The sequence below is a fragment of the Lemur catta genome, chromosome 1, assembly GCF_020740605.2.
Source record: "Lemur catta isolate mLemCat1 chromosome 1, mLemCat1.pri, whole genome shotgun sequence".
NCBI lineage: Eukaryota > Metazoa > Chordata > Mammalia > Primates > Lemuridae > Lemur > Lemur catta.
This window is the reverse complement of record NC_059128.1, coordinates 194916895-194937740: the sequence shown is the minus strand read 5'-3', so window position 1 is coordinate 194937740 and position 20846 is coordinate 194916895. Positions and strand designations below refer to the sequence as shown.

The window sequence follows — 20846 nt, the reverse complement described above, 5'->3', positions numbered from 1 at the left end:
TGGGATAAAAATTTGAGGGGTATACTGAAACTCTGTACTAACTTTCCAGCAAATCTAAAACTTCTAAAATGAAAAGTTTATTTATGTATAAAAAATAAATAAATAAATAATATATATAGCTACTTAAAGCTATATAAATAGCATCTGATATTAACTTCAAGAGAGATACATAGACTTTTGTGGCTCTGTAGAACTCCATAGACTTTTAACTTGTATTGATATTTTAAACTTTTTTAAAATTTCAGATTATAGGGGTACAAAGGTTTTGGTTACATGAATTGTTTTTTACTGTTTGAGTCAAAGTTCTATGTGTCTATCACCCAAATAGTGTGCATTGTACCTGCTAGGTATGAATTTAACCATCCCCTCCCCCTCACCTGCTTGATTTCCATTGAATTTTATACCATATGTGTACATGAGTGTTGATCTATCAGTTCTAATTTAGTAGTGAGTACATGTGGTGTATGTTTTTCCATTCTTGCAAAACTTCACTTAAAAGGATGGTCTCCAGTTCCAGATTGTTACAAAAGGTATTAATTCACCATTTTTATGGCTAAGTAATACTCCATGGTATACATATACCACATTTTATTAATCCATTCATGTATTGATGGGCATTTGTATTGTTCCCACATCTTTGTGATTCTGAATTGTGCTGCTATAAACATTTAAGTGCAAGTGTCTTTTTTTTTTAACTCTTGACTTTGGAAAATACGGTAAAAAAAGAATGGAGGAAAAGGAAGGAGGGATATGAACATTTATTGAATAATATTATTTGTTAGACACATCACGGAACTTTCATCCATCTTATCTCCTTTAAAACCACAGCAAGAATCCCATTATGTAGAAGAAGAAATGGAGGCTGAGAATAGGGAAAAACTCAGGGTCCTACAGCTACTAAATATGTAGCAGAATTGGGAATGAGAGTTAGGGAGTAGGAGATTGCTAATCATGAAGGGAAAAAGGATGCAGGGAACAGAGGCAGAAGAAGGCAAGCCAAGATCCTCACTGCTCTCCACGATTTTGAGAAGATGGATGTGTTTTCTGGTTTGGTGCTCCCAAGGGATTAATAACAATTTATAGCCGTACAACTTGTAGCTGTTAAGGCTAAAGTCTATGACAGTGAATGTTAAATGTATTTGAGATCACTTTCTATTTTCTGACAGGATTATATACAGCTATATAATGATTTCACTTCCTATGTTTTATTGATAATACTCTTTTCTGTGGATTCAAGTTAATCTAAAGTTTTCTTATAGATTCATATGACAAGCCTCAAAAATCCTGAACTTTTTTGCATTTTGGATACCATAAGTGAAGATTCATGCCTGACATTAAATAGACTTGGACATAAAGCACTGATTCTTATTTCTCATTAACTATGTAATTTATTCACAGGGCAAGGATAGTATGTGTGTTTCTGTGAAATTTTCTTCTGCATAGTTTTTTCTCTGGTCTTGTTGCCATGGGAACAGGGTCTTTGCTTAATTAGACTCTTGGCCTCTCTAGCTCTCACCCTTTTATATCATCACCTGGCTTGTGGGCTTTTCATTCCAGGATGTGGGTTGATAGCATAAACAAATGTTTAGGTACATGGAAATAGAAATGTTTTTTCGTCAAAGATATGTACATATAGCCAGAAAGTGTCTGTTCATCCTTGTAGTTGATATTTTATTTCATCATAAATTATTTTCTTCCAGTGTCAGACCATCAGAAGACATAAATTTAAGTATAAAATATAAGGAAAGAAATGCCTATAAGAAAAAAACACAAAAATATTACTATGGTGATGAAGTTATAAAAAATTCATACAGTAAGTAGTCACTGTTGATAGATTTTTAAAATGTTATTATTTTATAGATTGGTGTAAATAAAATGAATAGCTACTCTGTGTGCTAAGAATGTTCCTATTCATTAATAAAGATGAATGTAAGGTCCTATGATCTCCATTTAACAAAGGAGGAAAGTGAGGTCCAGAGATATTAAGTGACTTATCCAAGGCTGCACAGTATGCAAGTGGCAAATATATAAGGTTTAAGCCAGAAAACATGTGAAGTGCCTACTATAGTTTCCAAAATAAAGATGGCACCAGAATGTGAATTCTTTCTCTTAAGTGTTTAAGGAATAAAGATAAATAAAAACTATTTTTGCATTCAGAAATCCCACAGCCACACAAAACAATATATTAGTCTAGTTTTGCTAACTAGAAAAGAATTATTTTAAAAAGTAAATGAAGCAAAGGAAACATTATCATACTGAAACATATTATTTAGAAACATAGATGAGAATCATTCCTGAAGCTCCATTAGAAAACAAAAATATTTTTGTTTTCTACAAATCACTACAAATCTTTTTTCAACTTATGTCCAAGGAAATGCTACACTCTTCATGGAGCAAATATGTTTATTTTAAAATTTCTGATGAAACTTTGCTGTCAAAAGGTACATAATTATTAATGTTTAATGCCTATTTATAAACTAATCTACTCCATAGTTTTCAGCAAGATTACATGAGGCATTATATGCAAAGCACTTTGACCAGTGCTTGGCATATTATAGAAACTCAATACAGTTTTATTAGTAATGTTATTGTTGTTATTACTGTTATATCTTAGAGCATGACCTTTGGAGTTGAATATACTTGAACTTAAGCCCATAGTCTGCCATTTAACTGCTATGTAAACTCAGACAAGTTACCAAAGCATACTGAGCCTCAGTTTCCTCATCTGTCTTAAGGGCGTAATGATACCTTACAAGCTGTGAAGATTTCTTCTTCAATTAGCCATAGCACATTGGTTCAGAAAGAGTGATTCCTGGCCTAGCACCATCAGCATCAACTGGAACTTACCAGAAATGTAAATTTTAGAACCCTTATCCTCAACCTTCCCCTATTAAATCGGAAGCCAGGGGTGGTACACAGAATTTATGTTTTAATAAACTCTCCTGGTTGAGAACCACAGACATAGCCTGTGACTTGTTCTATAGCAGATGCTGAATACGGATTAGTTTCGTTTTCCTAGGTACTGAGACACCATGATGAGAAAAAGCCCAGTTCCTACCTTCATAGAAATAACAATTAAACAAACATAAAGTAGTATCTTGAATTAAGCTTTTGTAGATTTCTATTCCATTATCCAATTATCATATGAAGCAAAAAGAAAACTTTTTCATTTTGTCCAAAACTTTGCTTTTAAGAGCACGCTTAAAATAGATTCCCATAATTTCATTGTGTGTGTATAATAAATATAATAACAGCTCTGGTTTACATCATAAGGGAATAAAAAAGTACCTGCAAATTCAAAATTTTAGATGTTTTGTTAAGTTAAACATTGAAAAAAATAGATTCCATTTCACAAAGGATACAATTTTCTTGTAGATAAAAGAGAAACTGGAGCTTTTCCAAAACTGCAGAATATTCATTTTCAAGGGAAAATGGCAGAAAAATACAAAATACAAAATAAATGAATGGGAAGCCTTGAGTTGCTTTTGGTCCCTTTGAATAAAAAGGACCATGGATTTATTTTCAACAGCTGTGTTTATAGGGTGTGCTGATCACTGCAGCTGTACCAGCTGAGTAACAGGAAGGTTAAATTTATAAAAGTTAACTTGGAAATGTGCTAGTTCCTTACAAGGAATTAATGATATTGTACTTTTTTTCCTACGCTCCCCTAAAATCTGCTGCTGTGAAGGCACGTTTAGGTCATTAAGCATTGGTGCCCTGAAAGAGCTGCCTGAAGTGAATAAACCTGCTTTCCTTCTAGACCCTGAGAAATACTTTAGTCAAGAGCCAGAGGAGGAGCATTCCCAAATTCCAGAGCTCCCATCACTTTGTGAAAGTAAGTGCTCAGCAATCACACACCTCCATCATCTCTTTCCGTGAGACTCAACTATTTAAAAAATAAGGTAGAAAAGCATGAAAATAACACGTATTTGTCTTGTAGGTTACAGTGAAACAAAGTGCAGTTTGACTAAGATTTATAGCTTAGTTGCTGATCTTTGCTGTCAGAAAGGACAGCCAACAGACTGAAATATATGAAAGGAATATTTTTATTTTATCACTTTTTTGAAGTCAGAATGCCATGAACATGTATCATGCATTTGCCATGGATAAGAACCTCTTCCCGCAAATAATCTTAATTTTCAAAACCGATACGAGAGAAAGAGCCATCATAAGATTGCTTTGGAACACAGTCTCCAGCAATCTGGTTTTGTTCTTTTCATGTGAAACACTATAAATAGAGACCACTTAAAGTGTATTGTCTTAAAGGCTTCCAGCTGCAGTGCTTAGGCAAATATGATAAGAAGAAATCTTAACTTAAAAAAAAAACATGAATAATCTCTGAAGATTTGGAAACAAGATGTGCAAAAGTATTCTTAATTTTTCAGACTATTATAGTCTTCTGAGTTTCTAAGAATTTGAAGAGTAATTTCTGTACAAAAATCCTTCCTGCAAAGAGGAGTCTTATGGGAACACAGCAACAACCTGATTCTCAGTGAAGCTCTCAGAAAGCATATGGGCACTGCAGGGAAGCTCATTTAAAATAATTAATGAAAAGTGCAAGTTTTCAATTTGTAACAGTCAAAAAATTAGAACTAAACTCGAGCCATCTGAGATCTGTGGTTTCTAAACTTTTCAGATCCTCTGAGCTAGGGTTCAACATCATCCTTGTGAAATAATAACCCTTCCAGTAGGAAGATGTTTCCTTAGGTCCACAGTTGAGGAAGTTTAAGCCTCTTCTCCTCACCTGGTCCCCTATGGAGAGGGAGAACAGCTGGTCAACGATTTTTTTTTTGAAGTTTCACTTATAAGCAAGGTACAGCTGTCATTTGTCATCACCATAGTTTCCAGTCTCATTATTATCAGCATCCTTTGCCTTTTCTTAGAAGTTCTCTTTGCTAAATTTATAATCATTTGCTTGTTCTTATAAGGGTCATCTATGATTCCTGCTCATTTCCTTTAAAAACATGAAGCCGTAAACTTTAGGGCTCTGCTGGGGCTCAGAAACTGATACCCCAAAGTACAGCACTTTGACTTGCTGAATGCTTTGAACAAAGGAGACTGATGATGTTACATGGCTACAGGCTGTACCCTGACATCAGTCCCCTGTCTCTCAATTTTGAACTAGTGTTTTAATGGATTTCCAATAAAAGAGTGTGAATAAATTAACATAAATTAATCTCCACTATAGGGAAATAAAAGATATTCTCCAAAAAAAAAAAAAAAGGCCTCAGAAAAAGCCTCAGAACCGAGGTCTCTCTCAGACCTTCTCCTGCTCCCTCCCCCACTTTCCGTTCCAAAGTGCAGAGAGGGCCTGTCTCTCTGAAGTTTCTTTATCTGACTGAAGGAAGTTCTTCCCAAAGAGATAGAATTGTAGTGAACTTCCTCCCTAGGAATCTCATTCAAACAACATGGGAGGATTAATGACAAGAGAAGAAATTAAAAGTCATCACCACACCCATATAGGCTATCATCTACTTTTCTGGAGTTTGCTCCAAAACAACTTTTTTTTTTAACATGAGAGACTTTTATGCATAATAAGACAACCTTTGTTTGAAATGCAGTTCCACTCCTCACCTTTCCATTAGTTGTCACCACCTCCTTCAGAGCCCAGAGGAACTTTGTCCCAGGCTATTGTCTGTTCTTTGGGCCCATTCATTTTCCCTAAAAATTGTTTATTATTCCCCTAAAATTGCCTATATCCCCCACTTCCCTCTCTCCTATGAAAGGGGTATTTCTTTAAACTTCAGCCCTCTGGCCCTTACAAGTGAGTCTCATATTTTGTGTGGCTTTCATGCACATGTACACATTACTATTTTTGTATCTTTTCTCCTGTCAATCTGTTCATTGTCAGTTTGTTTCAACAGACTCAATTATCAAACCTCCAGAGGCAAAGTTTGAGCTTCTCCTATAGCTCTAAATAAACTTTAGTGCATCTGATAAGGCTTTTGGTCTATAATCTCATCATTTTTTACCACAATGATTCACCTTTAAGAATGAATATGGGAATACCTATCTTGTCCTTATGAGCCACAGAAGAGAATTTAGGGAACTGCCAATAAAAAGGATCTGAAGAGACAGGACAAAGTGGTAAAGACAGTTTGGATATAGGATATGTACATACGAGGAAACCAAGATGGAAAAAGGAGTCAGAATTGAGGCGAGAGAACTAGGTGACAGAGAGTGTGCAAAAGATAGAGAGCAAAGAAGTGAGAGAGAGATAAGAAGTAAACAGTGAGAGCAACAATGACCAGCCTCCCACAGTGACAGCCTCAGCTCATGTGAAGGGTCTTTTACATTCTGCAGCAGCAGGAAGCTATAGATGAATTCTTCTTACAGGAAAGGAAGATGTGTGGGTGGGAATGTGGGGGTGATGGCTGAGTCAAAATAAATAAAATACCCAAAAGACTCTCATACATTTTCAAAGAGAATTTGTTTTCCTGGATTTCTTCATATTAAATTTTCCTTTAATTTCCCCATAGTTTTTAAAAGATGTTTTCTTTCCTTTGCTTTTTAATTTTGTTTCTTTAGCTTTATTTTCTTTGCCTCTCCCACCTCCTTTTCAAATATTTCTACTTACCTGACTTTCCTGCAAGTGGATATAGTTGCACCAACTTGTGAGAGAAACCAATGCAAACTTTGATCACAACAGGACACATGATATGCAACACGACACATTAGGTTCTGTGAAAGCACCAAGAAGTCAGATTCATTCTGGCTGGAGCATAGGAAGGAATTCAGAGTGAGAGTCACAATTGAGTTGGGACTTAAAGGATGAGTGGGAGTTCAAAGGGTAAGAGAGCAGACAAGGAAGTCAAGGCCAAGGAAATAATGTGAGTAACTGACACATCAGGAATGAAGAAGGGGCAGAAGTCAAAACGAATCCAAGTTGGCTGCAGTGAGTGACTTCAGATGTTGAGACATTAACCAAGGTTGACACACATGAGTAGAGGTGAAATGCAGTAAGTTTGGAATGTGTTGAATTTGAGGTGCTGGTGTGCCATTTAGGAATAAAGGTCTGGAGGATTGGAGCAGATCGTAATATATTCTGTGTAATATCATAGCGTCTTTGACTAGCAGATACTGAAATAGCATTTGTTAATTTATGTATTCAGCCCTTCCTAAGGTAGATATTGTACATGCTAGCACCTGTGCTGGGTGTTGAAGACACAGAGATAACATGTAGCGGCCCCGCCTTCAAAGATCTTGAAGTGTAGTTGGGGAAATGGATAAGTAAACAATTATGTTCTGCAACAAGGGCTGTGATAGAGATAAGCACTGTATACTATGGGAACACAAGGAAATTCAGGAATGGTTTTTCAGGGAAACCAGAGTATGCCTGAGTTAGATATTAAAAGTTAAGTTGCTATAAGACAGGTAAGAAAAGAGAGAGATGATATTTCTGGTAAAGGAGTAGCATATGCAAAATAAGGTGCTATGAGTACCAGAGTGCACTAAGGAAGCTACATGTGGTTCCCACTGGCTGGGTTCATGAAGAGGCATGAAGAGAACTAGGCTAGATAGGGGCATGGGAGCCAGACCGCGGAGCACCTAGTGAACTATGCTAAGCACCTTGACATTTATTTAATCAGAAATGGGGAGCCATTGAAATGTTTTCATCAATCATTCTGAAGTATTTCATTTTATCTCTTCTATTACCTCTTTAGTTTTTATATTTCTTTTGTATTCTTTTAGTGATTTGTCTAGAAGGTTACTTTCTCCTGTGCTCTTTATTCCTTCTTGTGGTACTAGGCTTCCATCTGAGATCCTTTTCCTTCAGTCTGAAGAACTTGCTGCCATATTTCTTAAAATATGGGTCTGCTAGTGATTAATTTTCCCAGCTTTTATGTGTCCCAAAACTGTGTTTATTTCATTTTGTTTTTAAAAGGATATTTTCACTGGATTGAAAACTCTAGATGTCAGTTTTTCTTTTATTTCCCCAACTCTTCAAAGATAACATGATTCCTTGCTTACTTCCATAGTTCCTGTTTACAATCCTGCTCTTAATATTATTGATGTTTTTTATTCTGGCAGCTTTAAGATCTTTCTCTTTATCCTTGGTTTTCAGCAGTTTTACTGTGATGAGTATAAGTATGGTTTTCTGTGTATTTATGCTACTTGGGGTTCATAAAAATTCTTGAATGCATCTTTCTTAAATTTTGAACAATTCTCAGCCATTATATTTTGCAAATTTTTTTTGCCATTTCTGCTCTCTCTTGTCTTTCTAGAATGACAATTACACATATGTTAGAATGATTAATTATATCATAAATGTTTCCTATGCTCTTCTCTTCTTTCCATTTTATTTTCCTCTCTGGGCTTCAGTTTGGATATTTTATTTTGATGTGTCTTTGAGTTCACTAATCCTGTCTTTTGCCAGTCTACTTTTAAACCCATCTAATCAGTTCCCAATTTCACATGATATATGTGTGTGTGTGTGTGTGTGTGTGTGTATTACATGCACACACATATATTTGTATATGTACACACCCATATATAACACATTTTCAGTTTTAGAATGCCCCTTGAATCTCTTTTATATAAGTTCTATTATAGTTCTCACTGGAATTTTTTTCATTCATTTTTTCCATTTATTCTGTTTTTCTCATGTTTATAATAGCAAATTTTAAAGTCTCAGTCTGCGAACACTAATAAATAGATATTCTTGAGTCTGCTTCTAACGTCTATTTTTTCCTCTTGGCTGTTGGTCACATTTCCCTGCTTCTTGCAAGTCCTGTAATTTTTTATTGTATGACAAAGTATAAAAGATCTATAGACCCTGAAATTAATGTTATTTTCTCCTAGAGACAGTTCACTCTTTCCTTAGTTCCACAGAAAGAATGAGGTGCTGCTTACCTTAATCCAATTAGGAATCGAGATGGGTGGGTGCTGCGCTATAGCTTAGGTTCTGCTCAGTCCCCTGCTGATTTCAAATGTCTGTTTTTGGCCTCTCCCTTCGGTGGGATATTGTCTCCTAAGTAACCAGACTGAAGGAAACGTTACTCTGCATTTCCAGTCCAAACCACAGTCTCCCACACCACCCAAGGACTCAGAGAATGTCCTATGGGCAACACTGGCCGAAGATATGAAATTTCTCTGGATTCCAATACATCACACCAACCCACATAGCCATCAAGACTTTTCTGAATTTGTATACTTTTCCATAGCAGAATCTCTCATTCTATTGCAATGCTGTTTCTTAGCAATGCCCAAACATGATAAATCCCCAGAGGGAAGAAAATACTCAGCAATCTCAGCTCATCCAGCAAGGGCTTTACCATCTCTGGAATTTTAGTTATTTTGGTCATCTTTGCTTCCACAGCCTTCTGATGGCTTTAAAAAATATTAATTGCATTTACCTGTTTTTTTCTTTTCTATCTGGTGCAGTGAGAATGATAACCTGCCACTACCTATTAAATCCTACACAGAAACAAAATTCCTGTTGAAATGTTTAAAAACAGAAATTGACAGGACCAGATTTGCATTTCAGAAAGCTTTCTGCAAACTGTGGTGGATGCACTGTAATGGGCTAGGCTGAGGCAGCAGATTATCTTAGTGGGAGCTTGTTATGTGCAGTCAGCTATCTGCTTTTGAATCATCACTTTGCCTTCTACTAGGAGTTTATATCTGGATAAATTATTCAACCTACTAACTCTCAGTTTTTCATCTGTAAAATCGTGATAATGATACCTGCCTCTTGGAGTTGTGTAGGCTAATTATAGCATAATGACCAGCACATATGGACCCCTCAGTAAATGGTATATACTATTATTTTGAAGATGAGACCCTGGAATGTAAGTAACTAATTTGAGAAATATTAAGGAAGTTGAATTTGAAGGACTGTGTGCCCTGATAAAGCATGGATAAATGTATGAGTATATTGTTGCTAGCTTGGATAACTATGTCAAATTTAAAAAGATTGCCATTGACAGAGAAAATACAGAAGGAGAAGACGGTTTACAGTTAGGAAATGAGGTCAGTTTTCAGACTATGTTGAAATGGAGCTGCCTGTGGGACATCTACCACAAAAAGCTAACCTTTTCCAGGAATCTAGCTATAGTAGGAAGAAAGAGAAAGAGTGATAGTTGAAGAGAAACTGCAGTCAAGACAGGCATGTTTTAGAACTAATTTTAAGTTCAATTTTTTCTTCTGATTTTAGATGTGATATGTGCACATTACAGAAAATTGGCTAGCAAGAAGTAAATAGAACTCTAAAGAATATGAGAATGGGAACTCTAAAGAGCAAGCACTACTTCCAGGCCTGAGATAGGGTGACTGAGGAAGAGGCCCACCGCTCCAGGGCTGAGGCCCAGACCTCGCTGGAGAGGGCTTATCCACGCCTCACTGGAGGGCAAGGCCACAGCGATGCTGCAGGTGGGACTGGCTAGAAATCCAAGATCAGAGTGCCAGGGGGAAGCATCCACAGGGAGGTGCTGTATCTCAGAACTCACTGCAAAGCCATTAAGGGGAGTTTGTTCACAGGGAAGAATATGGAAAGCTTTTCATCGGGTGGTGGCAGATGGGTGGCACTCTGCTGACGGGAGAAACTACTGGCTCTGGACTCTGGAGCTGGAGGAGCCACTGCAGGAGCTTGGTCCTGGAGAAGTCATCCTGTAGGAACCTAGTGCTGGAGAAACTGCACTGTAGGAGCACAGGGAACCTGGACCTTAGAAGAGAAATCCGTTTCTCCTCCAGTGTCCCTCCAGTGCCCTCTAGTGACAGAGCTCAACATCATGCCAGCTCGTAAAGGAGAGAGATTTGTAGGGCTCCAGTCCATTAGCACAGAGCAGGCATTAAAAAGTGGATTTGGAGCTGAGAGGCAACACACTGATAATTGGCACATTCTCTCTCATCTTACCTGCCTCTTCGGGCCTTTTCTCCACTCTGGTCCTTTTACATCACTTTGGACCATTGAAATCACAGACATTATCCCTACTAAGTAGGGAATAAAACATGGATGCAATGAAGGGATGAAGATAACATTTCAAGCAGCAGATTGGTTTCGAATCAAAGCTCTACAACTTGCTAGCTGTGTGACCTTAGGCAGGACAGTTAAACTCTCTGTATCTCAGTTTCTTCAGCTGAAAATGGGCTTCATATTAGTTACCAGTGTCATAATGTTGCTGTGAACATTAAATGAGATTATGTGAAGCCCTTAGCACACTGCCTTATGCCTAGTAAGAGTTGAATACAGTTTATTTATTGGTAATATTTTATATTATTATTTCACTGAATAGCTCTACTATATGTGAATTATTATTGCCCCAATTTTCCATATGATGAATTTGTGGCATAAAGAGTTTAAATAATTGACCTATGTTCACATAGATAGTAAAAGTAGAGCCCATAGGAAATGCTGGAAGACTGAGTCAGGTGTCCATGCTATTAATATTTCTAGATGTGGCCTTCCCTGCTCAAACCGTGTTCAAGTCATGTTCCCCATGCAGCTTATTCTTGTGCTTATTTCTAAAGCCAGCCATTGTACTACAATACTATCTATTTTTGTCACTTCCATTTAAAATAGTTCATCTCCTTTTTAGGAAGATGCTGGTGAATTTAAAAATTGTTATTATAAAAGACCACTTAAAAAAATCTCGATTACCAATATATTCCCCCTCCACACTATCATTACAGAGTCTGCCTTAAGTCTTTACATTGCATTTTACCCACGTTCCTGAAATCTCCATAATTATAGTATGCAGAAGGTTATTTGGCAATTGTACAATGAGAGGCATTTTGCCAGACTTACTTTCAATGTTCTAAACTATCACTTTGGAACTTGGGACAGTTTTCAAACACTAAAATCCCTGAGTGATTTTTAGTCTTACCTACTGGGTTTTTAATGTCCTTCTGTATTCTATTTCTTTCCCTTTCAACTTGAAACATCTTTTTTATACTCTCTCTTTACCTTCCAAGTTGTTCCCCGTGGGTTCTCAAACAGCTTGAAACCCCTCTTTGATATACCTTATTCAAAAACCTGGAAACTACTTAGAACTGGCTCTGGATCAAGTTTTGCCAATAAATTCCCTGGAACCCATTCATGTTGTGTCTGCAAAATCTTTAAAACTTCCAGTGTAAAGAAAATGTTGTATTAATGATACCTCAGGTGAATTGTATTTTTGTTGTTGTTGTTGTTGTTGTTCTGTCAAAGACAAAATGCATGAAATAATTAAAGAGATGATTTTATTCAGGCTATTACAATAGGGAAAATGTTCATTAAAGAGGAACATCCCAAAGAAAAAGAAAAAGACCTGAGCTTTTTTAGAGGCAGGTCTTATGGGAATCATAAGAAAGGATAGAGGGGGTCTTATCTTAGAATATATGAGAGCAGAGGGGTCCTTTACTGTTAGTTGTTTCTGGAACACAAAGGGAGGAGAAATTTCTTAACCGTCTCTGCTTTCCAGGAGCACAGGATTCAGGTAAAGTTCAGCATTGTCAGTCTTCCTCCTTTTGTTCAAGACAAATGAATATCACTCATTGCTCAACAACCCAGAGGTGATCTTACAACTCCTGGGTGGGGCAAAGCAAAGTTTCAGAAATAGTGTCTCAGGGATTTTTTTCTGTGTTGCTCCTGTGAAACCAGTTGAGCCGTATGTTGCCAGGTGGTGGCAAAGTCAATTGTTTTGGAGTCCTGAAGACCCTGGGAACAAAGGAATGACTGCAAGGCAATGCAGAAATCTGGATAGGGATCAGGGAATGTCATATTTTAGTCCTTAATAATGTTGTCAGGTGGGAGGAAGAAAACTTGGAAAAATTAGTTTGGAGGATTATAGTCAGACATTGAAGGAAACTGGTAGAATTGAAAACTTGGCAAAGGTGGACAATATGTACAAAGTAACACAGACTCCAGTTCAGTTTGAAGATAGGTACTCAAACTGGTATTTCCAAGAAGAGAATGTCAATTAAATCTCAATCAGATAAGGCAGAATTTGCATACCTATCAGGAACTTGCAATTTACAAAGAGGGCAAAATAGTTTAAAAAAAAAAAAAAGACAGTGAACTCAGCCAGAATCTGACAATTCAGAGGCTGTGCTAGAGACAATACATAATTTCTCACATTAGCTCTTTAGTTGCAGGTAAAAAATATACACATAGGTTTTTAGTGAAATCTAGTGTAGTATATCTTTGGTTTAGAATATAATCTTAAGTCTAGTACCAGTAAAGAAAAATAATCTTTGATATTGTGTAAAAGTTCTTACTTGAAAAAATGATTAAAATACTGAAAGAAAGCATTTATAGATATATTCATTTAAGTAAGAAATGAGAGATTGCTACATGTGGTTCACCCCACAAAATTTTAGATAATACAGATCCAGAATGAGCACAATGTCTACAGCCATATCACCCTGAACATGCCCAGTCTCGTCAGAATGAACACAAAACTCAGAGGCATTTTAAGAGTAGAAATCCCTCCTATTATTCCATGTCTTGGTTTACATAATAACAAATCATCTCGAAATTCACACACACACTCCTGAAATTTGGGTCTACAGATCATTAGTATGTGAAAAACTTTTTCAAAAATTTCAACAGGTCTCAAGCAACCATTATTTAAGAGTCATATGAAGAGTATTAAGGTATTTTGATCAATACTCACCACTTTTTGCCACCAACCTGCTGCTTTGTTACCTGATTCTTACCGGATGGGGGTTGAAATTGAATGACAGCTTGCCAATACTAATCTAGAGATTAGATTTAGGAATTAGAAGCTTGACATCAAAATGTAGGCAGTAGATAGTATGGTTGTCACCTGGGAGGTATTAGAAATGCAGTATCTCAGGCCCCACCCAGATCTGTTAAATCGGAATCTGCACTTTCATGAGATCCCCAAATGATTCCCATGCACGTAAAAGTTTGATAGCTATGGACATGTCTAGAGAACTCAGAATAGCATAGAGAATGTAAAATAGGAGGTTTTCAGAATACTGTACACTTGTAGACTAACAACAGCTGGTCATTGTGTGCTATATTTACATAGCTGCCAAATCTCTTGTTGCCAGAGAATCTTTGTGAGATTCGCCATTGTTGCTCATCTGATGTAGTAGCCACCAATTGGCTGGCAAAGGAAAGACCAGAAGACAACAGATAAGCCACCTCTGCTGTGTTAAAATCCCTGAATCACTTTATTTTAGAGAAAATGTTTTGGATAACTTCATTACCAATCACATTTTTCATTTTCATGGCTCTTAATACATCTTTTGGTTATCATTATAACAAACCTTATCAGGCAGTCAACTATAAAATGAAGTGACAAGTGTATAAATGTCATGGTTTCTCAGGTAAGAAATAGTGGATGTAAATGGCTACCAATAACACTAGATGTTCATTTTTAAGAGCTGAGGTTGTGGTTAAACAGATGGATGCGTGGATATATGACATGGAGAACTGCCCTTGTATCATTGTAGAGGACTCATGTCTCTGGAATGCAGGAATTCCAAATGTGAGGAGTGAGCTGGACCCTTGGCATGCCTGGAAGTTCCTCCATTCTTTTGTTCATTTGTTCAACAAGTGTGTTTTTTGAGCCCCTTTCCATGAACCAGACACAATACCAGGTGCTAGAGATATATAGTGTACAAAGGCAGACAAGGTCTTTGCTCCCATTGAATTTATTGTTTAGTAGGAGAGATGGGCAATGATTAAGTAAGTAAATAAAAGAAGGTAAGTTTAGATAGTGATATGGATAAGAGCTGTGAAGAAATTACAGCAAGCTAATGTAATAGGGCAAGATTAGGAGGAACATCAGAGAAGATCCCTCTGATAGTTAAGTGAAATACTGAAAGATAAAGTTCCACAAAGATTTTAGGGTAAAACAGTCCAAGCACAGGAAACAGAAGTATAAAGCTGCTGAGGTGGAAACAAAGTTGACATATTCTAGGCACAGAAAGTTCACTTGCCGGAATGGAGTGAGAAGAAGAAACTGGTAGGAGATGAGACTGGAGGAGGGCAGGAGCCATGTCATGCCGCCTGGACAAAGAATTTGGTTATTTTAGATATGAAAGGAAGCCTTTAAAAGGTTTAAAGAGGGATGTGACCTGATGAATCCATACAGAGTGGCTGTTGCTAACCCTTCTGAGCAAACTACTTTCCAAGATTCTAAAGTAAGTTGTGTGGGCTGGAAGACAAGAAGTTGGAGCCTTGTAGTTCCTAAGCTAGTACCCATATGGGAACTTGAGGGTGCTTTAAGATAAGCTGTGCATTTAAATAAACATATGTTTTCTTTACAAGGAGTATCAAACAGACTGATGCCACAAACCCTGGGGAACCTCGACAAATCAGTCTGTTTTTCCTAATAAGAACACATTACTCTTTGCCACCATTCTGTGGTAAACAGTGTACTTCACGGCAAGTGTATCAGTCAGGATTGAACCAGGGAATTAAAACCAATAGGATCTTATATTGAGATTTATTATAAGGAACTGGCGAATAGGACTGTGGGGGCTGGCTGAGCAAGCCCAAAATGTTTAGGGCTGAGCCAGGAAGGGAAGATCATGAGTAGGTTGGGCACAGGCTGAAACTGTTGTCTTGTCCAGTGGTGGAATTTCTTCCCTGTCTTAGGGAAGCCTCCGTTCTGCTTTTAAGGCTTTTCAAAGGATTGTCTTCCTCACCCACATTATCCAGAATAATCTGCCTTACCTAGCATTCATTGATTAGGGACTTTATTTACATCTGAAAAATTCTTTAGAGCAACACCTAGATTAATATTTGAATGAATAACTGGGGACTTTAGCCTAGCCAACTTAATGCATCAAGAAAGTCAGTCATCACAGCAAGGTTAAAGATACCTTTTAAAAATAATCTTTAACAAGCGCAATAAATAGTTAATTATTTCTCATATGTATTATAATCCATTGCAGACTCACTTGCATCATCATATGAAAACATTATGCCATTAACCTAGCAGATGTTGTTACTGTGAATAGTGAGAGGAATTGATTACCATTATCTATTTAAAAGGTGTTAGGTTAATGACATCATTTTTGCCCCGTAAAGGAGATTTACAAAGGAAGCCAATGAAGGTTAAGTTTAATGGCCTCATCTAAAAAGGCCTTTTGAGTATTAGGGGTTGCTAGGAGTTTGAGATTGTTCTAGGTGAAGAGTAGAAGCCAGATTACAAGCAGAAATCATTTATGTGTAAGCATTTCAGGTACCTTCTCTAAAAGAGGTCTTAGAAGGAAAGGACCAAATGACAAATTTTCATTAATTTGCTAAAATTTATTTTCTTATTCTAAATATTAAAAGCCACTTTCATGAATAAATTTGTATTTGTAATTTTATAGTGTTTTTCTTAAAGAGAGTTCCCAAAATTGTAAGCTTCAGGCCCAAGAAACAGGGATCTACTCCTCCATAGGAACCTTTTTACATCTGTTCTTTTAACTCAAAAAAAAATCAGCCATCCCAGGGAGATGTCTCTCAAAATCTTGTTTGAGTTAATCATTGATTTAATTGACCTGAGACCCAATGAGTTGCAATGAAAATTTCCCATCTAGTTGAGAGACAGATCTCGGTAAAACAGCTAGAGTTTTTTTCAGAAGTAACATTCTAACTTTTACAGCATATTTCAGGAGAACTCTCAGGCACTCAGAATTTCTTGTGATTCTAACGTGCTAATCTGCAGTCACACGAGACAGGGTCATCTGCTAAAGCCCAGAAATCCACATGACCTTATACTGCTGGTATTAGGCAAATGGAAAACATCTTTCATTGGTAGCTCTGCTTAGTGCTAGTTTCAGGTTTATTCATTTTTGTCTTATTGCTAAAAGCAGAACATATTCACACAGCTCAAATATTAGAGCATATAAAAAATTATTCAGTGAGAAGTTTCCCTTTCTACCATGATGATGTTCTGTCCAATTCCCATTGTCGTCTCTCTGTGGCAACAACTCTTTTAGGTTTCTCTGTATTCTTTTAAGGTTTCTGTATGCATCTGTGATTTTGAATTTGACCCCTGTTTTCTTGGTTTTCATTTGTCTCTATGCTTTCCCCATTCTCCTATTAAAAATTTCCCTAATTCCTTTATTTTAGACATATGTTGAGTTTTTCTTTTTATCCAGTTAAAATTTCTTTTTTTTTAAATTGAGAAATTTAGCTTGTTTAAATTTATTGATATATTAGATATTTTGGTTTTGTATTTCTCAGACTCTTTTATGCTATTTGTTGTTTCTATACTTTTAAAATTTTCACTGCATATGTAATTGTTTCTTTATTTTATTTGAGTGTGTGTATGTTTTCCAGTGGTTACCTTTATAATCACAGGGTCATATAATTCCTCTAGTTTTTCATTTCCTTAGGACAGTGACTCTTAGATCCATACTGAGTGATGATAGAATGAGCATGTTTCCTCACTCCCCTCCCCATTTTTTACCACAAAATTCTATTTAATAATATGACCTTTCTTTGCACTTACTTTTATTTTGTTAAATTTGCTTACATTGCCATTATTCATAGTTGACTTGTCAGTTTTAACTGTTAGTCTTTGTCTTTGATTTATCATGAACAAGGCTTCTTGCTTCCCTACTCTCCCAATTTTTAACTGTATCATTTCTACACTATCAGGCATGTGGCCTTTACCTTCTATTTTGTCATTTTAAACTCCACGTTGTTTTAATCTCACTTCTACATTTTAATATAAACATATACAGTGCCCACTACCAAGTTGTTGTTTTCAAAATTTTCTTGGTCATTTCTCAGCTTATCTTTTAGTAATTTCCTCAAAAAGGACTCTTGGGAACAGTAGTCCCCAAGTTTCTGGCATGTTAAAACTATTTATAGTTTTTAGATTTGAAGGACAGCTTGGATGTGTATGATATTTTTAGCTCACACATTCTTTCCTGGATTATCTTGCAGGTATTACTCTACTGTCTTCTGGTATTGATCATTCCTATGAAAATATCTAAAGCAAGATAGATATTTTTCTTTTTTTTTAAGTGACAATTCTTTTTCTGATTTCCAAATGATTCTCTCTTTATCTTTAGAGTCTAATAATTTTAGTGGGATATGACTTGGTTTTGAGTATTCCAAGTCAATTATTTCTGGTACACAGTGTCGTTTTCAATATATAAATATATATTATATATTAATATATAATACCAATTATTTCTGGTACACAGTGTGTCCTTTTATTTGAGGAAAGTTTTATTAAACGATACCTTTAAATATTTGTTATATTTTGGTTGTCTTTCTTGAGGACCTACTCCAATTAAGTGTGTGTCAGATGTATTTTTTTGTCTGCCTTCAATATCTATTATTTTTCTAATTCCTTCTTTTTAATTTTCATTTTATTATTTGTTTTTCTCATTTGTATACTCTATGATTCCTACTGTTACTACACACTGTATTCTTCCTTGTGATTTTTTTTCTATTTTTACCTCAGTTCTGTCACCTCATATTTCATCACTTCCTCTTGTGTCTTCATCTCTTTCCTGAGTTCTTTCATTTCTGTTGTGATCTTCCTTCACAGGGGCATTTGCTATTTTAAATGTTTAAATTTAATTTTTGTTAAAATGCTCAGTAACAATATTTGTCTGTACAATGGCAACATTTTTCTGGTGGTGGTGGTCCATGTATTGATTAATTTTGCTGCTGTTTTTTCAATTTGATTTTTGTTTTTTGCTTATGATACTATTCTGCCCATGATATGCTAGGTTTTAAAATTTCCTTTTTTAATTACTTAGCTTTAATGAGTTGGATTTTTTTTGGATTTGAAATATGTAGTTGGTCCCTGAGTAAAAGGTTGGGATATGGGGCTTGGGTGTTCTTCAGTTTTTACAACCCATGGGGGCAGGCTGCTTTTAGCAAAAAATGACTCATGTCTATAATGCTTTAGGTAGCCCTGCCTTGTTTGTTTCGTTAATCAAACCAGATCAGGGAGAGCTTCTGCTTCCACCCTTGTTCACTTCTTTTTAGTATCCGTGGATATAAATGAGGAATAAAGCATTTGTACTGCAGGGTGAGCCCCTCACCTTCAGTGAATATCCTTTTGCTAGCACATTCTGAGAGGCTGCTGTTTGCCTTCTTACACCCTATATACTTGTCACTTTTTCTTGTGTAACTTTTGCCCAATCTCAGCAGTTTGACTGCCCTTCTTCATATTTTATAGGCTTCATTTTACATCCTCTTCGAGTTTTGCTGAAAGTGGAATTTGTTTGCAGACTTATTTTCCCTCATCTTCATGGCTGTGCTTGTATAATTTCCAGGAGAAGAAAGGGGGAAATGTTGACTTATACAGCCATATAGTTTGTAATGGAAGTGGAGAGTTTTTCTTTTGTTTTGTTTTTAATGCATATATGTAAAGATGCCCCTATACTGTAAAGTTATTCCATGTTTAGTTTTCTTTATTTCATATGCTTTGGTTTGGGATTTAAATTATTCCTCAGTCCAGTTCCAACTTCATTTCACTTTATTCTCCTTCAAGTATTTTCTGCTTCTTTTAAATTGTACTGAATTATTCAGAGTTGCTTCATGAGTAGTTTTTATTTTTTCATACTTTTATTCACTTTGTTCCCTCTAATTGACATTTCCTTTCCAACCCTTGCCAATCCTTCTCCACCTCTATGTTTCTTATTGTCAATTAAAATCCTACCTGGACTTCAAGACCTAACTTAAATAGTACCTGATTCTTAAAGCTATTCCTCAGATCTCTATGTATCGTTAAGACATCTTTATATGTTTATGCATAATTGACATTGCTTATATTCTCTTAAAACTATATCCTATTGCATATGATGCTTCTACTTTCTACCAGTTGGGAGAAAGCTGGTGACTTAGTCATATTTGTGCCCCATTTACACCTGAGCACAGAACATCGTGTGTAATATACACTCAGTAAGCATTTGTTTAAATGATATAATTATGCAAGGGGCCAAAATTATTTTCTTAAATGCATGGCACAATTTCCTCATCTTTCTCACTGATGCACAATACAACCACTCATAGGAATAATTTGGCTCTTTCTATTTTCTGAAGCCACAGAACCCTGCAGATGTGATTGTAGATGTACTGTTTATTCATTCAGCAATCAAACTGTGTTTTGATTATTTTAATTGTCTTATTTCAATACAGAATAATTTTTCATGGCTTTTTATGAGTACTTCATAGCTGTTAAGTAGATTAAAAAACAAAAATGGAAAACACAAGCTTTTAAAATCCTCTACCCTTAAATGGCAGATCTCTATCATGATATAAATGCATTAAAAGAACAAACTCTGTAAAATTTAACTTTTAAATTAAATGGAAGTAAAAGGAATAGCAGAAGCTTAGAGAAAATTTCCCCACATGCACTCTGTGTTTTAGAAACATTAAAATTTTTAGATAAAGTAAAACTTGAGAATTTTCTTCCCACTATTTCATTTAATTGGGTCTCTTACCAAATGTAATTTACATGTCATTTTCTTCATCATTTTGTAGCTTTGAAAGCTGTATTTGTTGAGAAAAACCTGTTCCCTGAAGAAATTCTGGATCGTGAACAAAAAGCCAAGCAATTATGTCAAGAAACAAATCATGAAGCGAAGATAAAAAAAAAATAAGAAGAAATCATAATTGAAAAAAATTTCATTGTTAAAGTACATATATAAAATGCAGAAAAAGAATCAAGAATTCTGCCTTTTGTTTTTTTTACTTTATATTTGAACTTTAGGAAATTTCGTCTTCAGAAGATAGTTTAGTGCTGCTTTTATCTGTCATCTTTCACTTTCTCTGTATTCTTAATAAAAGAAAGATTGGACTAAAGAGGGGGCAATATCAATTGATATCTATTCTCCAGCGTTTTTATATAAAAAATTTGTGATTCCAGAACAAAGTGTTCTAACCAGTTGCCCTTCTGGCAACTTCTACAGACAAAACATTTTTTGGT

General features: G+C 35.9%; 1 protein-coding gene across 1 annotated transcript in view; it reads left to right on the top strand.

Moving 5' to 3' along the window:
* The window catches only part of WDR49 (WD repeat domain 49), a 141403-nt gene extending 120883 nt beyond the window's left edge, over window positions 1–20520 (top strand). The window contains exons 17-19 of the mRNA XM_045556608.1: window positions 1701–1813; window positions 3689–3835; window positions 20402–20520. Of these exons, the coding sequence (XP_045412564.1) occupies window positions 1701–1813; window positions 3689–3835; window positions 20402–20520 (379 nt within the window). The remainder of the gene's footprint in view (window positions 1–1700; window positions 1814–3688; window positions 3836–20401) is intronic.
* The last annotated feature ends 326 nt before the right edge of the window (window positions 20521–20846 follow it).